The sequence below is a fragment of the Cervus elaphus genome, chromosome 14, assembly GCF_910594005.1.
Source record: "Cervus elaphus chromosome 14, mCerEla1.1, whole genome shotgun sequence".
In the NCBI taxonomy this organism is placed as follows: Eukaryota; Metazoa; Chordata; class Mammalia; order Artiodactyla; family Cervidae; genus Cervus; species Cervus elaphus.
Genome location: NC_057828.1, coordinates 73,874,216 through 73,899,313, shown reverse-complemented (window position 1 = coordinate 73,899,313; position 25,098 = coordinate 73,874,216). Strand labels below are relative to the sequence as shown.

Here is a 25,098-nt window from a genome sequence, read left to right as displayed (position 1 = left end):
ACCTGAGACTATCCTGAATTTGAGTTTCAGAGTTTAGGATCAAGAAGGGCAAAGTCAGTGACTTATGGCTTTTCTTTAAAAGACCTCAAAAAGATCACGTTTCTCAAGTACATTATTGAATCGTGGTTCACCATGGTAAATCCAGGTATATGAGGCTATGGGGATAAAAGAGAGCTTTGGCAAGGGGTTTAGGAGTGATTGAAGGGATGGTGTGGTGAAAACAATGGCAAATGAGTTGTTCCTACCTCTCTGCAGAATGTACATTAGAGTCTTTTTTGAAACCTTAACTCTTCGCTGGTTGGACTTGAGAGACCCATCTCCTAGGTGCACACAGTCAGAGGGATGTGTAGCTCAGTGTTTAAGCACCAGCTGTGGAAATAATGTCTGTGCACCTATCTAAATGCTAATGAAATGCGAACAAAGCCGTCCATTGGCTTTTTCTCCTTCTACAACATCACAATGAGGGAAGAGGGATCATACAGTTGATATCTGATGTCTGGCTTGAGAGCGGGGGATGCAAACATATGTCAAATAGCCTAAGGGTTTCTTCATTTTTTTACCCTTTGGAGGCATGAGATATTCCAAAGTTTGTTAAGATACACCAGAAAAAAAATTAGTTTTTATAAATCCTCTCCTTAGATTAGAACCCTGAAGTTATTTGAAATTAATGCAGTGTGAACCTGAAGCTACACTGGGATTTACTACTGTGGGACTTTGTTCAATTACAGATGCTCCATGTGGTGTGAGGATAATTTCATGGTGCATGCTTGCAGAATGGGTGAGATGCCTGCTCTGTGCGGTATCATAAAGGGTAGCAAGTTGCACCACAGTTATTTAAAACACTGACTATCCTTTGCCTTCCCTCTCTCTCCCCAGTGTTCCTCAGAATACTGTGATCTTCCTTGCTCCCTACCTAACCCATTATTGTGCCCAGGTAGCTTAGTGTACAGATAACTTTTTACATAACATAAGCATATTTTTCTTTTAAGCAAAGTTGATGTATGGAAACCTGAACTTGTTCGATACTTTGGGGAGGCAATTATTTGCTTCCTAAAGGGATTTTTTGACTCCTGGAGGGTTTGCAATAGAATAGTTTAATTAGTAGTTAATTTCCAATTCTTTTTGCATGTGGGTTTTGCAGAGCACTTCTTTTGGGCAAAGTGAGTCACATTGAAGCATCAAAATTCAAACAGTAATCTACACCTGGTCTCTACCTGCAAATTTGCTTTTCGGAGTTTTCAGGTCACTCAGCTCCATGTAAATTTCCCTCATTTTCCCACATGACTTCATTAAATCTTACAGAGCTGTAAGTGTGGTAGGACTTTGCTTTTGCTGCACAGGGGTCTTCTTCCCTCACAGGTTTTGGATGGAGAAGGGCTTTTGTAGACTTAAATTCATAATTCAGTATGTCTATTCTGTTACATGACAAAAATCATTTTTTGCAAAGATTTTAAATTCGTTTTACCATTTAAAAATGCTTCTGGAACACCTTGATATTTGTTTAAGATTTATTTTGTGATGTGTAAGATTTATTTTGATTTTGTACTTTATTGCAGTTTATAGGTTTTCCCCTAAAGATGTTAACAATTTTACAGCTAAAGAGGATGGGCAGGGACTTCCCTGGTGGTCCAGTGGTTAAGAATCTGCTTTCCAATGCAGGGGGTATGGATTTGATCCCCGGTTAGGGAACTAAGATCCCACATGCCATGGGGCAATTAAGCCCATGCGTCACAACTACTGAGCCCTCGCACAACAACTAGAGAAAAGGCCTCATGCCGCGGTGAAGATCTGGCATGCTGTAACTGCGATCCAACAAAGCCAAAGCAAAACAAGACAACAGCAAAAAGAGAATGGGCAAATAGGATTTGGTATTCTGTCCAGATAACCTTTTTTTTCCTCTAGCAGCAAACCTTTTCTTTGAAGAGAGGCATTTTGGTGGTTTATACCCCTAACAAGAAGAAAGTTTTGAAAACTAGCTTTTGAGTTGACTTAGATGCCCAAAGATTAAGCATTTTGGAAGGTAAGCTCTCTGAGTTTCTGAATTAATAACTACTTATTTTGATGCTAAGAGGATCAGGATTCTCAAACCTGTGAACCCAGATCTGCTCAGCACAGTGCATTCGTTTCTTGCATATCTTTGCTTACAGTGTGCTCCGTGAGGCTGGCTTTTCTGAGGATCTTCAAAGCTCTGTCTCTGCTGGTTTTTTTTTTTTTTCCCTGCTCAGACTATCTCCTTCATCTCCTTGTAACAGCGCCCTTGTTATCCTGTCATCTGGTCTACCTCATACGGCCTCTGCTCTGGGTCTAGTCTTAGCTGGATATGAGTCTAGTCCACGTGCTGACTTGGAGGCAGCAGATCCAGGTTCACGTTCTGACTCCTGACTCGTATTCGTGTGATCTTAGGCGAGTTTTGTAACCTTTTTTTCTGCTCAGTTTCCTATCTATAAAATGTGGGTCATAATAATACCCATGCCCACCGAGAGGTATGTTATGAGAATTAAAAATGATGATGGGTACTGCTTGACATATAGAAAGAGTGAGTACTTTGTAATCAGTAGCTGCTATTATTATGCCAGAATGTATTCTCAGAAACTAGTTTGTTGGTAAACTTGCCCTGACAGTGAGGCTATATTTTATGTGCATACACACACTCACATGTCAGCTACTTAAAAAGTCATTAAAATACAGTGAATGTGTGTTTATCCATCACTTAGTTTGAAAAGTCTTACCGACATAGTTGAGGCCCCCATGGAGATCCCTCCTGATTGCCTTTCCCTCCCTCCTTCTGAATGGTAACCACCATCCCGAGTTGGGTGATTTTCATGCTCATGTGTTTCCTTACCCGCTCACTGCATGTGTGACTTTGTTTTTAAAATAGCTGTTGGTAATGAATACGGCCCTTGGAAGAGACCCTGAATCATTTGGGGAGCCACACGTGAAGGGTGCGGGAGGTCCCATCATCACTCTCGTGGGGGGAGGAAAAAGGGCAGAGCTCTGACTCACCCCCGTCAGCGGAGCCCAGGCCTTCTTCCCCTGGCTTGGCTGCTCCCCCTCCTGGAAGGAGACCCACCTGAAGACTATAGCCTGGCCTGTATGTTGCTCAGAAAGAAATTGTGTGGCCAGAATGTTCCATCTTCAAGATGACTCTTGAATGACTTGAGTGTGTACTTGCTTCATTTGTCACTCTCTCGTTTGGCTCATCTCCTTTTGAGGGTTTGGGCACTTTGATAACCGCTCCTCTAGCCTCCTTGACTAACTGCTTTCTTGCCTCCTCCAAGCTCCTTGGTTTGGCATTACTTGCACTGAATGCTAAGAGAGGAAAAAAGAAAAAAGGATCAAAAGAAATGAGGACAACCTCAGGGACCTCTGGGACAATGTGAAACGCCCCAACATTCGAATCGTAGGAGTTCCAGAAGAAGAAGACAAAAAGAAAGGCCATGAGAAAATACTCGAGGAGATAATAGCTGAAAACTTCCCTAAAATGGGGAAGGAAATAGCCACCCAAGTCCAAGAAGCCCAGAGAGTCCCAAACAGGATAAACCCAAGGCGAAACACCCCAAGACACATATTAATCAAATTAACAAAGATCAAACACAAAGAACAAATATTAAAAGCAACAAGGGAGAAACAACAAATAACACACAAAGGGATCCCCATAAGGATAACAGCTGATCTATCAATAGAAACCCTCCAGGCCAGAAGGGAATGGCAGGACGTACTGAAAGTAATGAAAGAGAATAACCTACAACCTAGATTACTGTATCCAGCAAGGATCTCATTCAGATATGAAGGAGAATTCAAAAGCTTTACAGGTAAGCAAAAGCTGAGAGAATTCAGCACCACCAAACCAGCTCTTCAACAAATGCTAAAGGATCTTCTCTAGACAGGAAATGTAGAAAGGTTGTATAAACGTGAACCCAAAACAACAAAGTAAATGGCAACGGGACCACACCTATCAATAATTACCCTAAATGTAAATGGGTTGAATGCCTCAGTGTTTGCATTTCTAAGAAGCAGGATTCTGTGAACTGCTCTAGGGAGAGATGCTTTGGGACTACCCTCCTTTTTGAGCTTCGGAGGGTCAGTTGCTGGGTGTGGGTGGCCTGGTTTCATGGGTGAAGTCTGAACTCATTCAGTTCAGTTCAGTCGCTCAGTCGAGTCTGACTCTTTAGAACTCATAACTGGGTTCTAACTGGTTTCTCCTGTAGCAGGTCAGTTATCCATTGAGCCCAGTAGATGAGACACTGGCGCCTACCTAGTGGGGGCTACAGGTTCAATCTGTAATCCTTAGGTTTAGGTTGGAACTACAGGATTAGCTGTAGTCATTTATTCCTAGAGCTCGGTGACCAGGAATAATCGGAATTTCCTTCTCTCCTTGGCCTCGGCAGGCTGGGTGGGACTCCTGAGCACTGTCGGCGTCTCTCACCCGCACGCTGTTCTTTCCCTCTTGACCTGAGTGCTTGCTCTTCTGGAGCGCCTGATAGCAATTCCTCAGTTTTGTTATCTCATGCCCTTCCCCATCAGTCACGTTTACTGACTTGGTTTCTTAGCCCCAATCCATCCCCCTGACAAAGAACATTATAGAACCACTGCAAGGCAATAGTGATCTTTTTTTTTTTTGTTTTTTTGACTACATGCTGAGGGATTCTATTGACATAAAAGACAAAAGCAGGCAGAACCAGTGGATACTATGAGAAGCCAGGACAGTAGTTGTCCTCGGAAGAGTGACGTGACAGTTGGGAGAAGAGGCTTCGCAGACGCCAGTAATATTATGTTTCTCAGAGGTCCTGGGCTACAGGATGTGTTCAGTTGGAGAAAGTTCCCTGGGCTGTACACTTATGCTCTATGAAATTGGCAATACCTATCTTTTCTTCAGTGTCTCTGCAGGGACCTGTGAACATCACAGTAATTCTGACCACTGGTGTTTGTCATGGTCTGGGCATGGGTTGGAAAAGAATTTCCAGAGAGGAGACAGAATGAGAGGGAAATAAAGTTTATTAGAGTGGGAGATGCTGCTAGAACAGTGGGCCAGCTCAAGGGAGAACCGATGTTTGAACAGGGGTCCTTAGTCCACTTTTATACCCAGGGTACAAGGAGTGGGATAGGGGTCTTATGGGTCATTTGTTGTTTGGATGAGGCGCGTATACTGAATGGGAGGAGGGGGAAGCGTAAGGCAAATTTCTTATCTCTACGGGGTAGGAGGGGAGACAGGTTATACTGCTCAGGAGAACCTGAAATCTGTTAATAGTTACAACGTGGGGGAGGGAAGGACGATAAGGGTCTGGTTTTTCCGTTCCTACATTCCACGACCTTCCTTGGTTTTATCTGCTCTTTCATCCTTGGGTCACCACAGAGTTGACCTTCCCAGCACATGAGCTTCCCTTCCTCCCAATATTCCCAGCGCAGAGGGAAAAATCTCACAATTTTGTATGATTCTACTTCCTCTATGTTGTGGTTCCTGGTCTGTATTCTGGTTGACTTTATCTTTGTACTTCTAATACTTAACCCAGCTTTCATATATGAAAGGTTCTGTTTTTATTATTGTGGTAAGAACACTTAGCATGAGATCTACACTCTTACCCATTTTTGAGTGTAAAATACAGTATTGTTCACTGTGGGCTTGAAACATTCTTATAAAGAACTTTATGCGAGAAGAAACATTTATAAAATATCTAGGCCTTCTAATCTGAGCAGAATAGTTCACAGAATAGTTGTTCATAGAATAGATCACAAAATTTAGAATAGGTTAGAGGTGGGCAAGATGAAAATGACTGCAGTCACTGGCTTTGGAGCAGAAAAGGTCTAGGGGGGAGGTCAGGGCATGGACTGACGCGGGACCCAGGACAGGTGGGAGTGGTGGGTCAGGGTGGCACAAGCTGTTTGGGATGGGCACGACCATATGACGGTGCGAGACCACATGCCGCCTGAAAGGGAGTGAAGCCGAAGCCCGTGCCTTTGACCGATGGTGGGCATCCCAAGGACAAGTCTCAGACAGGCAAAGATGGCCAGCAGAGCCAAAGGGCATCTCTCTCCAATCCTTGGCAAACCATGGCATGAGACATGACTTGGTCCATTCTCTGGTTTGTGAAGGCTTTTCACTAGGCAGATGCTAAACTATTCTTCAGATCTGTAAGAGATCTAGCAATTCAAAGGGGGATCTAGTACCACCGAGACCCTTTTGTTTACCCCAGGAAGAACTTCCAACACTTAGCGACATTCGGTGGATACGTGATTCTGTATTGAGTACCTGCTACTTAAAGGTCCCCATGTTCAGCCATGTGGGGATGGGCTTTGAGCATCTGGTCTGCTCGGAGACAGTATGAGCAAGTTCAGAAATGCCCAGAAGGTAACATGCAATGCATGTGTTAATGCCGCTTCCTCATGTATGCTACAGGTGATAGGATACTAGATAGATAATAATTCCATAACTATTTTTAGATAGATAATAATTTCATGTCAAGGCTATGGTTTTTCCAGTAGTCATGTATGGATGTGAGAGTTGGACTATAATGAAAGCCGAGCGCCAATGAATTGATCCTTTTGAACTATGGTGTTGGAGAAGACTCTTGAGAGTCCCTTGGACTGCAAGGAGATCCAACCAGTCCATCCTATAGGAGATCAGTCCTGGGTATTCATTGGAAGGACTGTTGTTGAAGCTGAAACTCCAATACTTTGGATGCAAAGAGATGCATCCTGGTCTGATGCAAAGAGTTGACTCATTTGAAAAGACCCTGATGCTGGGAAAGATAGAGAGCGGGAGGAAAAGGGGACGGCAGAGGATGAGATGGTTGGATGGCATCACCGACTCAATGGACATGAGTTTGGGTAGGCTCCAGGAGTTGGTGATGGACAGGGAGGCCTGGCATGCTGCAGCTCATGGGGTTGCAAAGAGTCGGACACAACTGAGTGACTGAACTGAACTGAATTATTTCATAACTAGAAATTATGAAATATTTAAATGAAATAACTTTTTAAAATGTAAGGATTTATATAAAATCATCTTATATATTACAGGAAGAAAAACTTACATGCTTATAATAAAGATGAATAGACAGAGTTTACTCTGGAAGCATGGCCTTTGGAATGGGAGAGGTCATTGATTTTGGAAATAAGAGACCTGGGTTTTAAGATCCAGTGTTGATGACCCCTGATACTTGAGGAGGTCATACTTATAAATGTTTGTTGTTTTAATCTGACATACGGGAGTAGTACTTATGACCCAGGGTTGAGTAAAAGTAGCAGTGGGATAACATACATGAAAGTGCATGTATTTTTTCAGTCCATTCCTTCACTCAGCCAATAGCCACTGATCCTGTCCATGCTGTGCCAGGCACTGCTTGGGACTAAGCAGCTGGAGGCAGAGAGGACAGCTGTGGGCCCTGCCCCTTGGAGCTTACAGTGACCAGACAGAAAGCTGCCCCATGCTATGAACTTGCAAGAATGCATGTGGCTATTTTGGCTGAAGCTTTGGCTAGGAAAACTTTGTGAAATAACAGCATTAGGTGAGTCCTTGAGGGTTACAGTTTCTGCAGACAAAATTGAGAGAGGAGGACTTCTAGGCAGAGGAATGACTATGAGCAAAGAGAAAGTAAAGGGTGCAACAGGGTAAAATGAGTAGTTCCAGGAGGAAAAGTGAGTTGGGCCTGGCTCATTTTCCCTTCACACCCGCCCCCGCCCCAAGATGAGATTCTTCAGCCTCTTGTTTGAGGACCAGAACTGAGAAGAAGGGGGGAAACCCACAGGGGAGACAGTCACCAGCTGCTTTGTATAAATTCAGATTTTGGTGAGGTCGTATCGCATTCAGAGAGAGTGCGGATGGCTGGGTAGGTAGGGTGTCAGTGGAGGGAGGGCTGATCACCGGAGAACCACCACGTTTGGGGCGTTGTCTCAGTCTCCTTCTCCTAGAACTCTTTGTAGAGTTAATCTCTTCGTATCTCAAAAGTCTGCCTTCTTTCTAGTTTTGAGGGAGAGAAAACCTCATTCTCTTTTGGTGTGAATTAAAAAAGAAACTCCTGATTTCACTGTTTATTAATTACTGTTTGGCTGTGCTGGATCTTTGCTGCTGCATGGGGTTTCTCTAGTTGTGGCCAGTGGGGGCCACTCTCTGGCTGTGGTGCACGGGCTTCTCGTTGCCGTGGCTTCTCTTGCTGCAGGACACAGGATCTAGGCACACAGACTTCAGTAGTTGTGTCTCCCAGGCTTGGGAGCTCAGGCTCAATAGTTGTGGCCACAGACTTAGTTGCCATGTGGCATGTGAGATTTTCCTGGACCAGGGACTGAACCCGTGTCTCCTGCTCTGACAGGCGGATTCCTTACCACTGAGCCGCCAGGGAAGCCCCCCTCATTCTCTTCTGGACAGGTTGAATTTGAGGCCCTTCCAGTTGGAGGTGGCCCATGGGTGGTAGAATTCACCACACAGTCACTTTGAGGCAGTCACAAGCAGGGAGCTAGGGCTTCTCTTTCTTTCTCCCCTTCCCAGCTTTGTTCTTAATGCTGGGGGATCCCATGCCTGTGAAAGATTCTTTATTTTTTTAAAAAATAACTTTGTTTTTTCATTTTTGGCCTTGCCATGCAGCTTATGGGATCTTAGTTTCTTGACCAGGGATTGAACCTGGGCCCTTGGCAGTGAAAGCATGGAGTCTTAACCACTGAACCACCAAGAAATTCCCATCACAGGATTCTTTGACTCAGTGGCAGGTCTGAATTTCAGTAGTGACTTAATCCTCAGAATACAGGAAAGGTTTTAGAATATCAGTCTACCTCCCAGAAAAACTCTGATAACAAGGAGTTTTCATACGACAGGGTGAATTATCAATTTAGTTACTTCACACGGAAACATTTATTAAGCATTGTTATAGTGGTGGTTTAGTTCCTAAGTCATGTCCCACTCTTTGCAACCCCATGGACTATATCCCGCCAGGCTCCTCTGTCCATGGGGTTCTCCAGGCAAGAATACTGAAGTGGGTTGCCATTTCCTTCTCCAGGGGATCTTCCTGACCCAGGGATTGAACCTGGGTCTCCTGCATGGCAGGCAGATTCTTTACTGACTGAGTCACCAGGGAAGCAAAAATGAAAGTGAAAGTCACTCAGTCCTGTCTGACTCTTTGCAACCCCATGGACTATAGAGTCCAGGGGGTTCTCCAGGCCAGAATACTGGAGTGGGTAGCTTTTTCGCTTCTCCAGCGAATCTTCCCAACCCAGGAATCAATCCGGGGTCCCCTGCATTGTAGGTGGATTCTTTACCAACTGAGCTATCAGAGAAGCCCCCAAAGTGAAAGTGAATGAAAGTCACTCAGTCGTGTCCGACTCTTTGCAACCCCAAGTACTATACAGTCCATGGAATTTTCCAGGCCAGAATACTAGAGTGAGGAGCCTTTCCCTTCTCCAGGGGATCTTCCCAACCCAGGGATCGAACCCAGGTCTCCTACATTGCAGGTAGATTCTTTACCAGCTGAGCCATAAGGGAAGGCCCGATGTTAATTAGGTGCTGAATACAACAGGAATAAGATATAATTCCTGACCTTGAGAAGCTTGTGGCCTCGCAGGATGGGTACAGTTGTGGTCTGGTGTGATAATTATATGGGGCGTCCCAGTTGGCGCAGATGGTAGAGAATCTGCCTGCAATGCAGGAGACCTGGGTTCGATCCCTGGGTCAGAAAGATCTCCTGGAGAAGGGAAAGGCTACCCACTCCAGTATTCTTGGCTTCCCTGGTGGCTCAGATGGTAGAGAATCTGCCTGCCATGCAGGAGACTTGGGTTTGATCCCTGGGTTGGGAAGATCCTCTGGAAAAGGGAATGGCTACCCAGTCTAGTATTGCTGCCTGGAGGATTCCATGGACAGAAGCACCTGGCAGGCTACAGTCCATGAGGGCAGCACAGCCCATGAGAACAAAGTTTGGTTAGAGCCTGGAGAGAACAGGGGGCTGCATGACTCACCCCCTCACCTTCTTCAAGTTTTTGCGCAAATATCCTCTTTTTGGTGAGGACCACCCTGAGTCCCCTTTAAACAAAAGCAACACCATGCCACATCTGAATTCCGAGTTTCCTTATCCTGTTCAACACTGTTTTTTCTTTTTCCGTTGCATTTGTCACCTTCTGTCTCAGTTGGCTGTTGCTGAATCACAAACCATGCTCAAATTTGGTTGAAAACAGTGATTTCCTCTCTCACTGTTCTGGGGGTTGACGGAACTTGGTTCGGTGGTTCTTGCCTGGGTTCTCTCTTCTCCTGTAGTTGCTGCCAGGTGTCAGCTGATGCTTCAGGCATCTGAAGGTTCTGGGCGGGACATCCAAGGTGGTTCCTCACTCCATTGCAGTTGAGGCTGACTTGGCGGGGAGCTCAGCTGGTGTTGTCCTCCAGAGCATCTTCACGTGGCCTGTCTACGTGGCTCAGGTAGCTCACAGCCTGGCAACTGGATCCAGCAGTGAGTGTTCCAAGGGGCAGGAAGCAGAAGCCACTAGGCCAATGGCAGCCTGCACTTGGAATTAGAACAACGTCACTTTTTCTGTCTCTCTGGGTCCTAGGATCTGCCTAGATTTACTTTTGATGGGGGAGTGGAAAGATTACCTTATAGAAGGGCACGTGGGAGAGAAAATACCGTTGCGGCCACTGTTGGAGAATACATTCTGCCATGCTTTCTTAGTGTTCAAATAGGATTTGCTTATTTTTATGTCTGCTTTTCGTTGACTCCTGTGAGGGTGGAAGCCCCATGAAGGCTGGAATATCCACTGAATAATGTGTACCAAGCATCTACAGCCTTACTTGGCACAAGGAATAGTTGTTAAATGTTCTAAGAAATGTGTCTAATCCATTGTGTTCAGATTGTCGACTGTTGTAGAGGTGTGGGTTTTTTCTTTAACCCTTCTTCTGATTTACATTCTTTGCTGTCACGTTTAACTGACTCTATAAATCAGGGACCTCATTTCTTTATTCAACACTGTATTGCTCAGTATCTGGTAAGTGGTTGGTGCTCAGCAACTATATACTAAATTAATGCATAAGTTATTGATTCTGCTTGAAACGGAGAAGTTATGAAGAATAACTTATATTTGAACTGGGATCTGAAGGATAAATGGAATTGTTCCAACAGAAGGAGGAATAGGGAAGAAAGGGAGAAGAAAATACTAAAGGGAAGGATAAACGGGACCATAATGAAACTGACCTGTGAGTCTCCTGAAGCCTGGGTTCTCCACATGATATGACCTCCAGGCTGCTTTTTATGACATGTAACTAGTGATTCATCTGTCAGGTGCTTGGGACATGCTTGTTGAATGAATGAGCATAGCATATGAACTCATCTATAACTTTTTTGAGAGAAAGGTGTTAGGTTAGGCAGAAACTAATCTTAACCCCTGGTAATGAGGGGTCTTTTAAATATAAACTCAGCAAAAAATATTTTAAAGTATTTTAAAATAGCTAAATTTTGCATTTTTGAATATAACAAAAGTGAGTTCAATTTATGTATGTCAAATAACTTTTCATCAGAGCACAGTCAGTTGCATTGTTTCTTTAAACATTTTTATTGGAGTGTGGTTGATTTACAATGTTGTGTTAGTTTCAGGTATATAGCAAAGTGAACTGTACATACACGTATGCCCACTCTTTTTTTATTCTTTTCCTGTATAGATCCTGACAGCGTATTGAGTAGATTTCCCTGTGCTATGCAGTAGGCCCCTGTTTGTTATCTATTTTTTATAGCAGTGTGTATGTGACAATGCCTATCTCCCAATTTATCCCTATCTCCTGTCCTCCTGGGTAACCATGCTTTTGTTTTTTATATCTGTGATTCTGTTTCAGTTTTGTAAACAAGTTTATTTGTACCATTTTGGGGGCTTCGCTGGTGGCTCAGACAGTAAAGAATACGCCTGCAGTGCAGGAGACCAGGTTCAATCCGTGGGTTGGGAAGATCCCCTGGAGAAGGGAATGGCTACCCACTCCAGTATTCTTGCCTGGAGAGTTCCATGGACAGAGGAACCTGGCAGGCTACCATCCATGGGGTCGCAGAGAGTCTGACACAACTGATGAGATTCCACATATAAGGAATATCATATGACATTTGTCTTCCTTATGTTGCCTTCTAACATATCATATGCCTAGTGGGAGATTGCTAACTCTTAGGGTTAACCCCGAAACCTTAGACCAAGTCTTACACAGGAAAGACTAATCTTTAGGTCAAGGGGAAAGAAGAGTGAGCCGTGCATCTTTCATAGGATGATGCAAATCAATAGCAAGGAAGCAGAATTGTTATGGGTATAAACACATTTTTTTCCTGAAAGACTAAACAATACAGAAATTACAGTCATAATGCTTTTACAACCACTACAAACATTTCTTTTTCTATGAGCTTATGAACCAGTTACTTAAATGTCAAGGAAAAAAAATAAGCCTTTTGTATCTTAATCCGTAAAAAATAATCAATATCAGATAAATAGGGCACTTGTTGCATATTGATAAATATGTGATTTCTTATGCTTTCCATCTGTATTGAGGAAAAAGTCCCCAGTAATCTTATCTTCCGTTAGATCTAGCCATAGAATGCTTTTAAACATCTGTATAAAATTAACCTTTTCCTCATAGCCCGGTTCCATATGAAAGTACCAACAAATGGTGAAGATTGTTTGCAAATGGTGATCCATAAAAATGTAGATTCAGCTATGGATTGTAATTCATCTGCTTCATGTATAACAATTGTACAAAAATAATGTCAAATTAAAGGCAGTATCTGAGACAAGGAGAAGCCCATTCTCCCCGATCTTGCACCCTGTTAACAAGGAAAAGAAACGTCTGATGCTTCATCTATAAAAGACCCCTGGGTGGCCTTAACCTCCCCGCGCTTCAGTAGATACAGTCTTCCATAGGTCCTTTGATATCTTCAGTTCTTCAGGCTGATTGTTGTCAGCTCTGGAAGCTTTGTGCCTTTCAATTAGTCTTTCTTACTTATGTGTCCTGCCTGTTGGTGGCTCTGGGATTTTTCTGACTAGAGCCTGGGGGTTCATACTGGAATATTTTATAGTTTCCCTCACTGCCATACTAGACAGTGGAACTGATTTTTTCACCATTCAGTATATTCCTGTGGTAACCCACCCCACCGCCCCCCACCCCCGCCTAAATGCTTTTAAGATGGTGTTAACACACATCTCCCACTTCTTGTGTACACACACACACTCACACACATATTCACAGACACACATACACACACCAGCTTTTTTCTTATCTCTTATCACACTTCCAAGAAAGCTACCATTTTATAGCAGCTCTTGCAACAAATAAGACCATAGTCTGGTTTCCAAAAAAGGTTTTTGACAACTCCTGAGTGTGACTGACACGTGGTGATTCCTGGGGTTTTCTCCTTGCAGGACATGTAGCTCTTGGATTTGAACTGCTGTTTACCTTTGCTCAAACTGTTTATTTGGGCTTCCCAGGTGGCACTGCTGAGAAGAACCCACTTGCCTGTGCAGGAGGCATAAGAGACACGGGTTCAATCCCTGGGTCGGGAAGAGACTGCACTCCATCATTCTTGCTTGTGAAATCCCATGGAGAGAGGAGCCGGGTGGGCTACAGTCCATAGGGTTGCAAAGAGTTGGATACGACTGAAGTGACTTAGCATGCAGGCACGCACACTGTATATTTAGAAAATGGCTTATGTATTTTCTTCTGGCCCAGAGTCACTATTTACAGCCACACATTTCATGGCAGTGATTGCCATGTAACATCAAAAGCACCAGGCAGTAGTATCTCCTGCTAATACTTCTTTAAGGCTTAGTTATTTCCTTCAGGTTATCCCGCGGATAAGCCGATCAGCCCCGTCATTAGTGCTGGCCTGCATCATTTCCCTGCATGCTGGAGAAGGTGGGTTTGGAGGCTGGACAGCACGTGGCCACAGGCCATCTAACTCCAGGGTTTCCTCGGGCTCTTTGTCCTTGTTTTTCTCCTGGCTTCACCTCCTCACCCTGCTGCTGAGGCCAGCAGCTTGCCCAGGTTGACGGTTCCCCAGAGACCGATAGCTCAGGTTCCCACCCTCCTCCCAGGGTGAGGAGGAAAGGGCAGCTCAGAAGCCCACAAGGATGCGTCAATCAGGGGAGCATCCTGAGCTCCAGCTGGAGACGTAGGTCCTGCTCTCAGAGGGGCAGGTGGATGCCCGTGGGAGCAGAGCGTGTGTCTCCACCTCGGATCTCACCCTGTGCCCACACTCGGCGTTCCTTTCCCTCCAGAAAGACATGATTCTGGCCAGGAAGACGTTGGTTCTTGCAGCTTGGGGCCCTCATCTTTTTTTTTTTTTTTTAAGTAGCTTTATTGTGATATAGTTCACATATCATTACAGTTCATCCATTCAAGGTGTACAACTCATTGGCTTTTAGTATATCGTGGATATACTGTCCATCCGTGATATGGCAACTAACATCACCATAATTTTTAGAACATTTTCATCACCTCAAAAATAAGCCCTAAGGACTTCTCTGGTGGTCCAGTGGCTAAGACTCCGAGCTCCCAATGCAAGAGGCCCCGGTCAGGGACCTAGATCCCACGTGCTGAAATTAAGAGTTGGCATGCTGCAACTACAGATCCCACCTGCCGCATCTAAGACGGGTACAGCAAAATAAAAGGAAACCCTACTGTTTAGCTACCACCACCCATAATCTCATTTCCTAGCCCCTCAGGGCTATGGAACCAGTAATCACCTTTCTGTCTCTATTTCTGTTTTTCTTTTCCTCTTCTGGAGTTTCATAGGAATGGAATCATACATGGAATATGTGGTCTTTTGTGGCTCACTTAGCATGATTTCAACATTCATGTTGCAGTGTGAATCTTCATTTTTTTTTAAATGACTGAATTATATTCTCCTGTATGACGTACTAGGTTTTATTTATCCATTTGTCCATCAGTGGACATTTGGGTTGTCCAACATTTGGGCTGTTGTGAATTATGCTACTGTGAACATTTGGGTGCAAGTTGCTGTGTAGACATCTGTTTTCATTTCTCTTGGGTGTATACCGAAGAGTGGAATGCCGTGTCATATGTTAACTGTGGGCTTCCTAGGCAGTGCTAGTGGTAAAGATCCCCCCTGCCAATCCAGGAGATGTAAGAGATGCAGGTTCCATCCCTTGGTGGGGAAGATCCCCTAGAGGACAGCATGGCAACCCACTCCAGTAATCTTGCCTGGAGAATCCATGGAGAGAAGAGCCTGGTGGGCTACCGTCCATAGGGTCGTGAAGAGTTGGACATGACTGATGCGATTTAGCATGCATGCATGGTAACTGTATGTTTAATTATTTAAAGAACTGCCAAATATTTTCTAAAGTGGCTGCATCATTTTACTTTCCTGCCAACACACAGTGTATGATGGTTCCAATTTCTCCATATTTTTGCCACCCTTGTTGATCTGACTTCTCACCATCCTAGTGGGTGTGAATTCATGTGAGGTTTTGAAAGAACTGGGGAAGGATTTTTTTTTCCTTTCTAATAGTTTTTAATGCCATGTATGTGTGTATGCACACACACAAACACACATATTTATGACTTCAAAGTGTGCCTTTTGCTAGAGTCTGTAAAAGCGCAGCTGCTAAGAGGTCCTGTTGCCTGTCACAATAATAAAGCAGATTTCAATATTTGTTAATCCAAAAATCTCACCGCCCAGAACCGTCGTGGGAGACAGTGAAACGTGTGCATTGAGAGAAGGAAGGGGAGTGAGTGGTGGGAGAGGCGGGGGCAGGTGGTGTGTTTCCTGGGACGAGCATCCTTCCCAGGAGACGGCTCCACTTCTTGTCTCCGTGTCTAACGGGCCCCTCTGTCTTTCAGGAGGACTGGCGCTGGCCCAGGTGCTCTTCTTCTACGTGAAGTACTTGGTGCTCTTTGGTGTCCCGGCCCTGCTCATGCGCCTGGATGGACTCACGCCGCCGCCCCTCCCTCGCTGCGTGAGCACCATGTTCAGTTTCACGGGGATGTGGAGGTCAGTGGCTCTGTTTGCTAAGGTCCTCTGGGGATGTCCGGTGGGAGGAGCCGGGGCTTGGCCAGCCTCAAAGCTCCTGAGCCACCATCCTGTCTCTGCCCTTCACTCAAGTCGCCTTTGGCACTTAGGTTTTTTAATCTAACAGGTTGACAATCCATATTTTCTGAGCCTCTCAAACGTATTGTCAGGCTAAAAATTGGGAGATAAAGTTTCTCACCCAGTCTGTGTAAAGATGCACAAAGGGCTGTGTCTAAAGTAGTTTCTTACTAACTTGGGACATAATATATATATTGATGATTTTACTGCTGTCTGTTTTTCTTGAAAATGACATCTTTGTATGTGGGACTGTAGATTAAAAAAGTAGGCTTAATTTTATTTCTTTAATACCAAAAACGTAAAAAAAAAAAAATAGAGATTTAGTTAATAGTACAGGGCAGGCATTTACTAGCTCTCAGATCCAGAGCAACATATTTCAAATATGAGTTTCAGTTTTCTTGTCTTTTATATGGTAATAAAAATGATAACGGTACTGATAATACTTATCTCTAAAAGTCGTTTTGAAGATTAAAAAAGCTAATACACACATATAAAGCATTTGGCACACAGTAGGTGTCTACAAACGTTAGCTCTTATCCTCCTATTACTCCTGTACTCACCCACTTTGGATAGGCAGGTGCTTTTTCTGAGTGTTCTTGGTCTTCTTGATTTAGCCCCATGGACGCACAGTTGGCCTGGAGTCTCTGTTCTAAAAGATCCCTTGGCCCCCCGCCGTTTCTGGCTGTTGCTCTCCAGATGGGCTCGCTTGCCGCTGGGTTTTATTACCGCTTCCAGTGTGGAACTAGTGGCAGGCTAGCTCTTGCAATTGCAAGCCTAATGTAAGAACCTGAGGGTGGGAACTCGCACATCTGTGGGAGGCAGCATCTACTTAAATTGTGCTCTTTGGAAGCCTCCATTTGCACCCACCCGCCCCTCACCCTGGCCCTGCTCAGAAAATTGTTCTGGCTCATCCAGACTTACATTTCACCCCTGAACCCAGTGAGGACTGTTCTCTCTAGTGTTGCTCTTGCAAAAGGGGGTAGCTAACAGGCAATATCCTAGTTTTCCATCATAATTTATTACAGGGACTGAATTGATCTAAGCCTCCATGAATGCAGTTTATTTTTGCTGCTGTCTGCTTCTTTGGATTGGAAATACCATCTGGTTATTGTAGAGAATGTAAGTAATTGCTCTGATTTGTCTTTAATTACTTCATCGAGTATCATAGGTTGCCCAGCTGCAATGGCAAATTTAGGAAAAGGGCTCTCTCTAGCCAGGAGGCCAGGAAGTGGTTTTGTTTGGAAGGTGAGCCTAATGGGAAGGCTTTATTCATTTTGACCTGTTCATAAAAGTTATTTACTGAATAAATGGGTGGGACTTAAGCATGACCTGGGGGTATGTCATGAGTCCCTCGTGGGCACCCAGCGAGGTTCCTCGGCCTCCTTGATGTGAATGCTTGTGCTCAAGCATTTCTTGGGAAGCATGTTCTCCTCAAGAGCTTCTCCACTGTTGGTTGGGATAATAAATAATCTTGACTCTTGGCAGCCATGATGGCTCTAGGCTAATTAATTATTTTTTGTCCAAGATCCTCTGTTGTGTACAAACTACTGAGGCACAGAAAACATGTCTGCCAAGACCTTTGTCATTCTTGTTAGAAACTGGGCTTGAACAGTGTGGACCCCGAGTTGTTGAAACCTGCTCTTCTCCGTCTCAGTTATTGTGGGTAGGAGAGTAATCGTGAAGTTTCTCTTGAGTGACTCACTGGAGTGATGTGCTTCTGAAGCGAGCTGTATACAAGGGCATGTGATGAAATGGCAAACACGGTCCTTCTTGGGAGTGACCTCAACGTGTGTCCTGGCTTCTTTCAGCTTGCATGGGTGTGGATGTCCCCCATCACATTTGCTTTAGCTTCTTAAGGGTTTTCTGATTTGCCACTTGTATTTAGAGACACTCAGGGCTTCACTCTTGGTATACAGTAACTATTCCACATCAAGTTGCTGAATTTAGGAAGGGAGATGAACTCTTTCTGAGGAATTTGGTGCACAGTTAAGGCTCAGAAGAAGTAGTTTTTAACTGAGAAAAGAAGGAATAAAACTTATAGATTCTCCTTTGTACTTTTTCCTCCACCCTTAGTTTACTATGTTCATAGTCAGGATCTGGTCGCATAACCAACAGTGGCCCTGGCCCCCATCTTCTCCGACTTTTCTCCGTAAGAAGACACGTCAAGGGAAAGTAAAATTTTGAATTTGTAGCTTCTATTTACATCTAAAGGCCTTAAAAATAGCTGTGAAACGAAGAGAAGTGAAAAGCAAAGGAGAAAAGGAAAGATATTCCCATTTGAATGCAGAGTTCCAAAGAAGAGCCAGGAGAGATAAGAAACCCTTCCTCAGCGATCAATGCAAAGAAATAGAGGAAAACAACAGAATGGGAAAGACTAGAGATCTCTTCAAGAAAATTAGAGCTACCAAGGGAACATTTCAGGCAAAGATGGGTTCGATAAAGGACAGAAATGGTATGGACCTAACAGAAGCAGAAGATATTAAGAAGAGGTGGCAAGAATACACAGAAGAACTGTACAAAAAAGATCTTCATGACCCAGATAATCACAATGGTGTGATCACTCACCTAGAGCCAGACATCCTGGAATGAGAAGTCAAGTGGGCCTTAGAAAGCATCACTACGAACAAAGCTAGTGGATGTGATGGAATTCCAGTTCAGCTATTTCAAATCCTGAAAGATGATGCTGTGAAAGTGCTGCACTCAACATGCCAGCAAATTTGGAAAACTCAGCAGTAGCCACAGGACTGGAAAAGGTCAATTTTCATTCCAATCCCGAAGAAAGACAATCCCAAAGAATGCTCAAACTACTGCACAATTGCACTCATCTCACACGCTAGTAAAGTAATGCTAAAAATTCTCCAAGCCAGGCTTCAGCAATACGTGAACCAAGAACTTCCAGATGTTCAAGCTGGTTTTAGAAAAGGCATAGGAACTAGAGATCAAATTGCCAATATCCGCTGGATCATTGAAAAAGCAAGAGAGTTCCAGAAAAACATCTATTTCTGCTTTATTGACTATGCCAAAGCCTTCGACTGTGTGAATCACAATAAACTGTGGAAAATTCTGAAGGAGATGGGAATACCAGACCACCTGACCTGTGCCTTGTGAAACCTGTATGCAGGTCAGGAAGCAACAGTTAGAACTGGACATGTACCAACAGATTGGTTCCAAATAGGAAAAGGAGTACGTCAAGGCTGTATATTGTCACCCTGCTTATTCAACTTATATGCAGAGTACATCATGAGAAATGCTGGGCTGGAGGAAGCACAAGCTGGAATCAAGATGTCCAGGAGAAATATCAATATCCTCAGATATGCAGGTGACACCACCCTTATGGCAGAAAGTGAAGAGGAACTGAAAAGCTTCTTGATGAAAGTGAAAGAGGAGAGTGAAAAAGTTGGCTTAAAGCTCAACATTCAGAAAACTAAGATCATGGCATCTGATCCCATCACCTCATGGGAAATAGATGGGGAGACAGTGGAAACAGTGTCAGACTTTATTTTTTTGGGCTCCAAAATCACTGCAGATGGTGACTGCAGCCATGAAATTAAAAGACGCTTACTCCTTGGAAGGAAAGTTATGACCAACCTAGATAGCATATTAAAAAGCAGAGACATTACTTTGCCAACAAAGGTCCATCTGGTCAAGGCTATGGTTTTTCCAGTGGTCATGTATGGAAATGAGAGTTGGACTGTGAAGAAAGCTGAGCACCGAAAAATTGGTGCTTTTGAACTGTGGTGTTGGAGAAGACTCTTGAGAGTCCCTTGGACTGCAAGGAGATCCAACCAGTCCATCCTGAAGGAGATCAGTCCTGGGTGTTCATTGGAAGGACTGATGCTGAAGCTGAAACTCCCGTACTTTGGCCACCTCATGCAAAGAGTTGACTCATTGGAGAAGACCCTGATGCTGGGAGGGATTGGGGGCAGGAGGAGAAGGGGGCAACAGAGGATGAGATGGCTGGATGGCATCACCGACTCAATGGGTATGAGTTTGAGTAAACTCCGGGAGTTTGTGATGGACAGGGAGGCCTGGCGTGCTGCTATTCATGGGGTCGCAAAGAGTTGGACACGACTGAGCGACTGAACTGAACTGAACTGATTTACATCTAATATCTCTGGGCCATCACTGAGGCATTGCTGCAGACTGGGCATTGCTCCATCCCCTTCCTGGGTTTAGGTTCGAGTCGAGTTGAGTCATAAGCAGCTGTGTAAGCTGGTGATGCAGATTATTCTGCTCCATTGTGGCCACCACTCACACAGTGACTCAAAGGGCACGGGGATGGGAAGTGGAGGGAAGAGGTTTAAAAACCATCTCCAGAGATTGTTTAATAGCTACCTAGGCTTCTAGAAAATCCACACTGAATGAGGTTTAGAGCTGAGGATGAGAGATGGATTTTTAGCCCCCCACTTGAAAGGAGCCATACACATCTGAACACCGTGCCGATGGACTGCACTATCAGTCCACTTAGCGGTGAGAGAAGACTTGAAGCCGGCAGCCTACTGTAGCAGAGGAATCTGATTTCTACATCACACAAGAGATGAAATTGACCATCAGCTGAGAGATAATGTTCCTTGACATGATAGTCCAAATTGATCATGAAAAATTGCTATTTGCTGAGACGGCTCAAACCTGAAATTTAGGACCTGACTGACAGATTTATTTTATATATATATATATATATACACACACACACATATATATTTTTCCTATTTGCTCTTCTGCTTGTATAATTCTTGCTCAAATATTTGCAGGCAGAACAAACGGCTAAGGGGCCTGTGTTTTCCCACTTGTGTGATTTTTCTGTGGCTGTACAGACATGAGAAATTGAGAATTTTCTGCTTAATTTTGGGGCTTCATGTTTTAATTTAGGTAAGCTGAGGTCTGTAATGAGCATCTTTTGCCAGAAGTCATTCAAGATGATACTGTGTGTCTGAGGTTCCAAATTAGAAATCTGATTGTGTTCCTCTGATTTGATTTCTAGCTGTGGAAGCAAAGTGTGCAAAGTGATAGAATTCCCCATAGTGGCTGGTGAGTTACAGGTCAATTTCAATTATCTCCAGAATTTCTCACAGCTTGCCCTCTGAATTTCCTGAATGATGATGCTCTCTGGTCTTCACAGGAAACTCATCACTACTTATTCCAGAGGGATCTGGGTACTGTTGGTGGCTACTAGGCCTTAATATATGGGGACATCTTTGAGCTGGAATGTCAGGAACCCGAGACCCCCTTTTCACTGGGGCTTTGAGTTGGGATTTTCAGTGGGTCAGTAGAAGAATTTAGGTCCCGATAGCTCAGTTGGTAAAGAATGTGCCTGCAATGCAGGAGACCCCGGTTCAATTCCTGGGTTGGGAAGATCCCCTGAAGAAGGGACAGGCTACCCACTCCAGTATTCTTGGGCTTCCCTTGTGGCTCAGCTGGTAAAGAATCTGCCTGCAATGTGGGAGACCTGGATTTGATTCCTGAGCTGGGAAGATACCCTGGAGAAGGGAAAGGCTACCCACTCCGGTATTCTGGCCTGGAGAATTCTATGGACTGTATAGTCCACTGGGTCGGAAAGAGTCGGACACGACTGAGGGAAAGTTCACATCAGCATCAGATAGAGAGTTGGTTCAGGCCTGCAATAGATGATAAATCCAGCCACACCAACTACTGGCTTTGCTTGAGTCCTGCCTTTGAATCATGTGTAACTTCAGGTTGCAGGGCAGGATGGCAAACATGGAGTTTGTGAAACATTATCTACCAGCATGGTTGGGTGGAAAGCAGGGGAAGTGTGGACATAAAGGAGAAAAAGATGCTTATTAACAGGTGCTGTTAATAAGGGCTCACTTTTGTTTTTGAAGGTAACATAGTAACTAAGTGCTTGCGATGCCAGGTACTAGCTGTGTGATTTGGGCAAATAATTAAAATTCTCCAGGTGAATCTTTTTGTTTTTAAAGTGGAGATAAGAATAGCACTTGCCTCACAGCAGTGAGGTGAGGGGTGATTAAGCCTGGGGTATAGTCGATCCTCAGGAGGTGATAGCTTCATACTGTTTTGTGCTGGAAAATCTACTAAAGCCAGAGGTGCCTGAGAGATGGGCAGGGCTGGGGAAGCAGCGGGCAGTAATGGGACTGTCTGGGGAGAGGCTGTGGTCCAGCTCGGAGCCTGAGATGTGACAATTCAGAGATGCACAGTGTGGTGGACAAGAGCCGGGCTCTGCCCTCAGCGGGGAGCTTGATCAAGTCACTTTTGCCTCAGTTTCCCCATCTGTTAAATGAGAGCCAGACTCTTTCACCAGGTGATGGCTATGATCCCTTGCAGTTGTGTATTAGCCGCACACTGGATGGATACGAGACCACTAGCATCCTGGTGCGGAAGTACTCCCAGTCCCCTCCCCATCTGTAGCTGGGCTCGTGATTTAACCTCCTTATGCTTGCATTTTCTGGGGTATTAAAGTGGGGCAAACCATAGTGCTTGTCTCACTGCGAAAGTACGAGGATTAAGTAAGTTCATGTACTAAGGCAGTGAACACAAGCATGCAGCGTAGACACTAACATATTAGCTAAGAATTGTAATTGCAGACACGAGAGTAATGGTGGCACTGTTTTTTAATTTCCGAGAAAACACAGGCCTGGGAGGGTGAGTGGTTGAGGAGGTTGATGGTGATGGGGGGGTGGCGGTAATAATGTATGGAAGGTGTGGGTTTCAAAATGGAAGTGTGTGGGGTTTCAACATCTAGACCATTGCAACCTCCCTCTCACCCTTGCGGGAATTCTCTTTGCAAATAGTTTCCACTACTGGGCATTTGCAGGAGTCTCTGGCGACTTAGTTGTAAAGCATCTGCCTGTCAATGCAGGAGATGTGGGTTTGATTCCTGGGTGGGGAAGATCCCCTGGAGAAGGAAATGGCAACCCACTCCAGTATTCTTGCCTGGAGAATTTCATGGACAGAGGAACCCAGTGGGTACAGTCCACAGGGTCACAAAGAGACATGACTGAGCTATTAAACAACAGCTGGGCATTTGTACAACCTCATGCTTTGGGTACCTCTGTTAGTCCACCCTTCTCTCTTCTGAGTCCCATTTACACAGACTCAGAAGACTTGTTTCCTTTCTTCTTACATTCATACTTCAATCCCCTCACCTTTTTCTCCAAATACAGACTTCTGTAAATCAAAGCAGGAAGGGGACCTCAGCTTGAGGCAGATTTTAGGAACTGTCATTAGGTTTTACTTCCTGGATTTATTTTGACTTCAGAGACAATTTCTCTGCACTTCTCTCTATTTTCTTCCTGTGTGGGTAGTATTTTCAGTCCACATGTTACTGAGCGACCCTCAGACTTTTTAGAGTAAGAAGTGCTTTGATGCAGGAAACTCCAGAGCATCTTCAGATGGAAGGCTTTCGTTGGTCACCGGTCACCAGAGCCCAGACGTGGAGCCCGGCTGCCTGCATTTGAATCCTGGCTCTGTCCCCTGTTACCCAGTGACCCCTCGTGCCTTAGCTTCCTTCTCTGGAAAGCGGAGATGTTATAACACTCACCTCTGGGGACAGACACCTGTGCTTGTCACAGCAGCAGCCATACCCCACCAGTAGTTGTCTCTTAACTTGCTCACTCTCCAGCAGACGATGAGCTTTTGAGAGCAATAATCAAATCTTGCTTTGTTTCACATTATGTCCCCAGGTCCCTCCAGGGTATCCAGCTTGTAGTGAGCACTCAGGAAATATGTGCTTCTCTGTAATTTTGGACACTGGGTCTGAAGAGCCAGAATTTCAGTTAGTTTGATCTGAATTCAGAATGCTTGCTCTGTGTCACCTGCATTGACATGTCCTTGCTCAGGCTCACACGCACACTGTGGCCACTGTCTGTACCCTGCCTTCTCGATCCCTCTGTTTTTCTCATTAAATGTGTGTACATGGTGTGTCAAAATATTGTGTCTGCTTGCAGTTTTTCTGAGAGTGAATCTTCTGTGTGAGGGATGAGGGACGCATGCCTTTCTTACTTAATTACTATTGTTATTTTATCAGACCTTGTGTCACGTTCTTGATACCAGGTGAGGGAGAAAGGTTGCAAACTTATAGGAAGAAAAGAGATTCCATTCAGACGTGGATGTGAGAGAGGAGTTTGACAGCTGTTTGTCTTGGGAGATAGGATTCTTCCGAGGCAGGGGCTTACTGCGGTAGAGGAAGAATGTGGAAGTGGGACAGGGAAGGAAGTGCTTTGAAAACACGCCCTCACAGCGAATACAGTTGACCCCTGAACAGTACAGGGGCTGGGGCACTGACCTTCCTGACGGTCGAAAGTCCACGTATAATTTATAGTTAGCCCTCTGTGATTCCGCATCCTTGGATTCAGTCACCCTCGGACCACATAGGACTGCAGTATGTACTACAGAAAGAAATCGAGTGTAAGTGGACCCACACAGTTCAAACCTATATTGTTCAAGGGTCACCTGTAATAGAGTAATAATAATAGTATTAATAGCAATGAAGGCAGCTGCAGCAGCAGACTCTTAGTGCATACATCATCCCAGGCACAATTCTAAGTGCTTTATGTATTTATTTAATCCTCACAAAATGCATATAGTGTAGGTTCTATCATCCCCATCATTCACAAATGATGAAACTGATGGAATTACACAGCTTAAACCCTTCAGTCACCCTGCTGGTGAGTGGTGGAGCTGGGATCTGAACCCGAGCATGTGGCTGCAGCGTCTGTGACCATGATCACTACCTTTTCACTGTCTCCAGTGAGATGGAGCTGGGGTGGGTCTGGAGTGAAAGGCTTGTGTGGCAGGTTCTGGGACTCGGGGGTACCTGAGGATGATGGTGGCCTCTTTACTGACCCCCTGGGAAGGGAAGGACTCCAGATTCCTGCAGAGCCCTGCCTGATCTGGCCCCTGCTACTGGCTCTCATTCTCTGTATTTTGAGCACTTGCCTTGTGACAATCTAATGGGAACGAGGATGTGAATTTAAAGATGAATAGAATTGCATTGTGACAGATGCTGTGAGCGGGAGATCCCTGGTGCTCTTAGAACCTGTGTACAGGGATTTGTTCTTGTCAGAAAAGCTCCTCTGCTGAG

The 25,098-nt window shown here is 44.6% G+C and overlaps 1 protein-coding gene across 10 annotated transcripts in view; it reads left to right on the top strand.

Annotated features, from left to right (window-relative positions):
- The window catches only part of HHAT (hedgehog acyltransferase), a 349,271-nt gene that overhangs the window by 113,829 nt on the left and 210,344 nt on the right, over positions 1-25,098 (top strand). For all 10 annotated transcript variants that reach the window (XM_043923561.1, XM_043923557.1, XM_043923560.1 and 7 more), the window contains one exon: positions 15,794-15,944. In XM_043923561.1, coding sequence (XP_043779496.1) covers positions 15,794-15,944 — 151 coding nt within the window. The remainder of the gene's footprint in view (positions 1-15,793; positions 15,945-25,098) is intronic.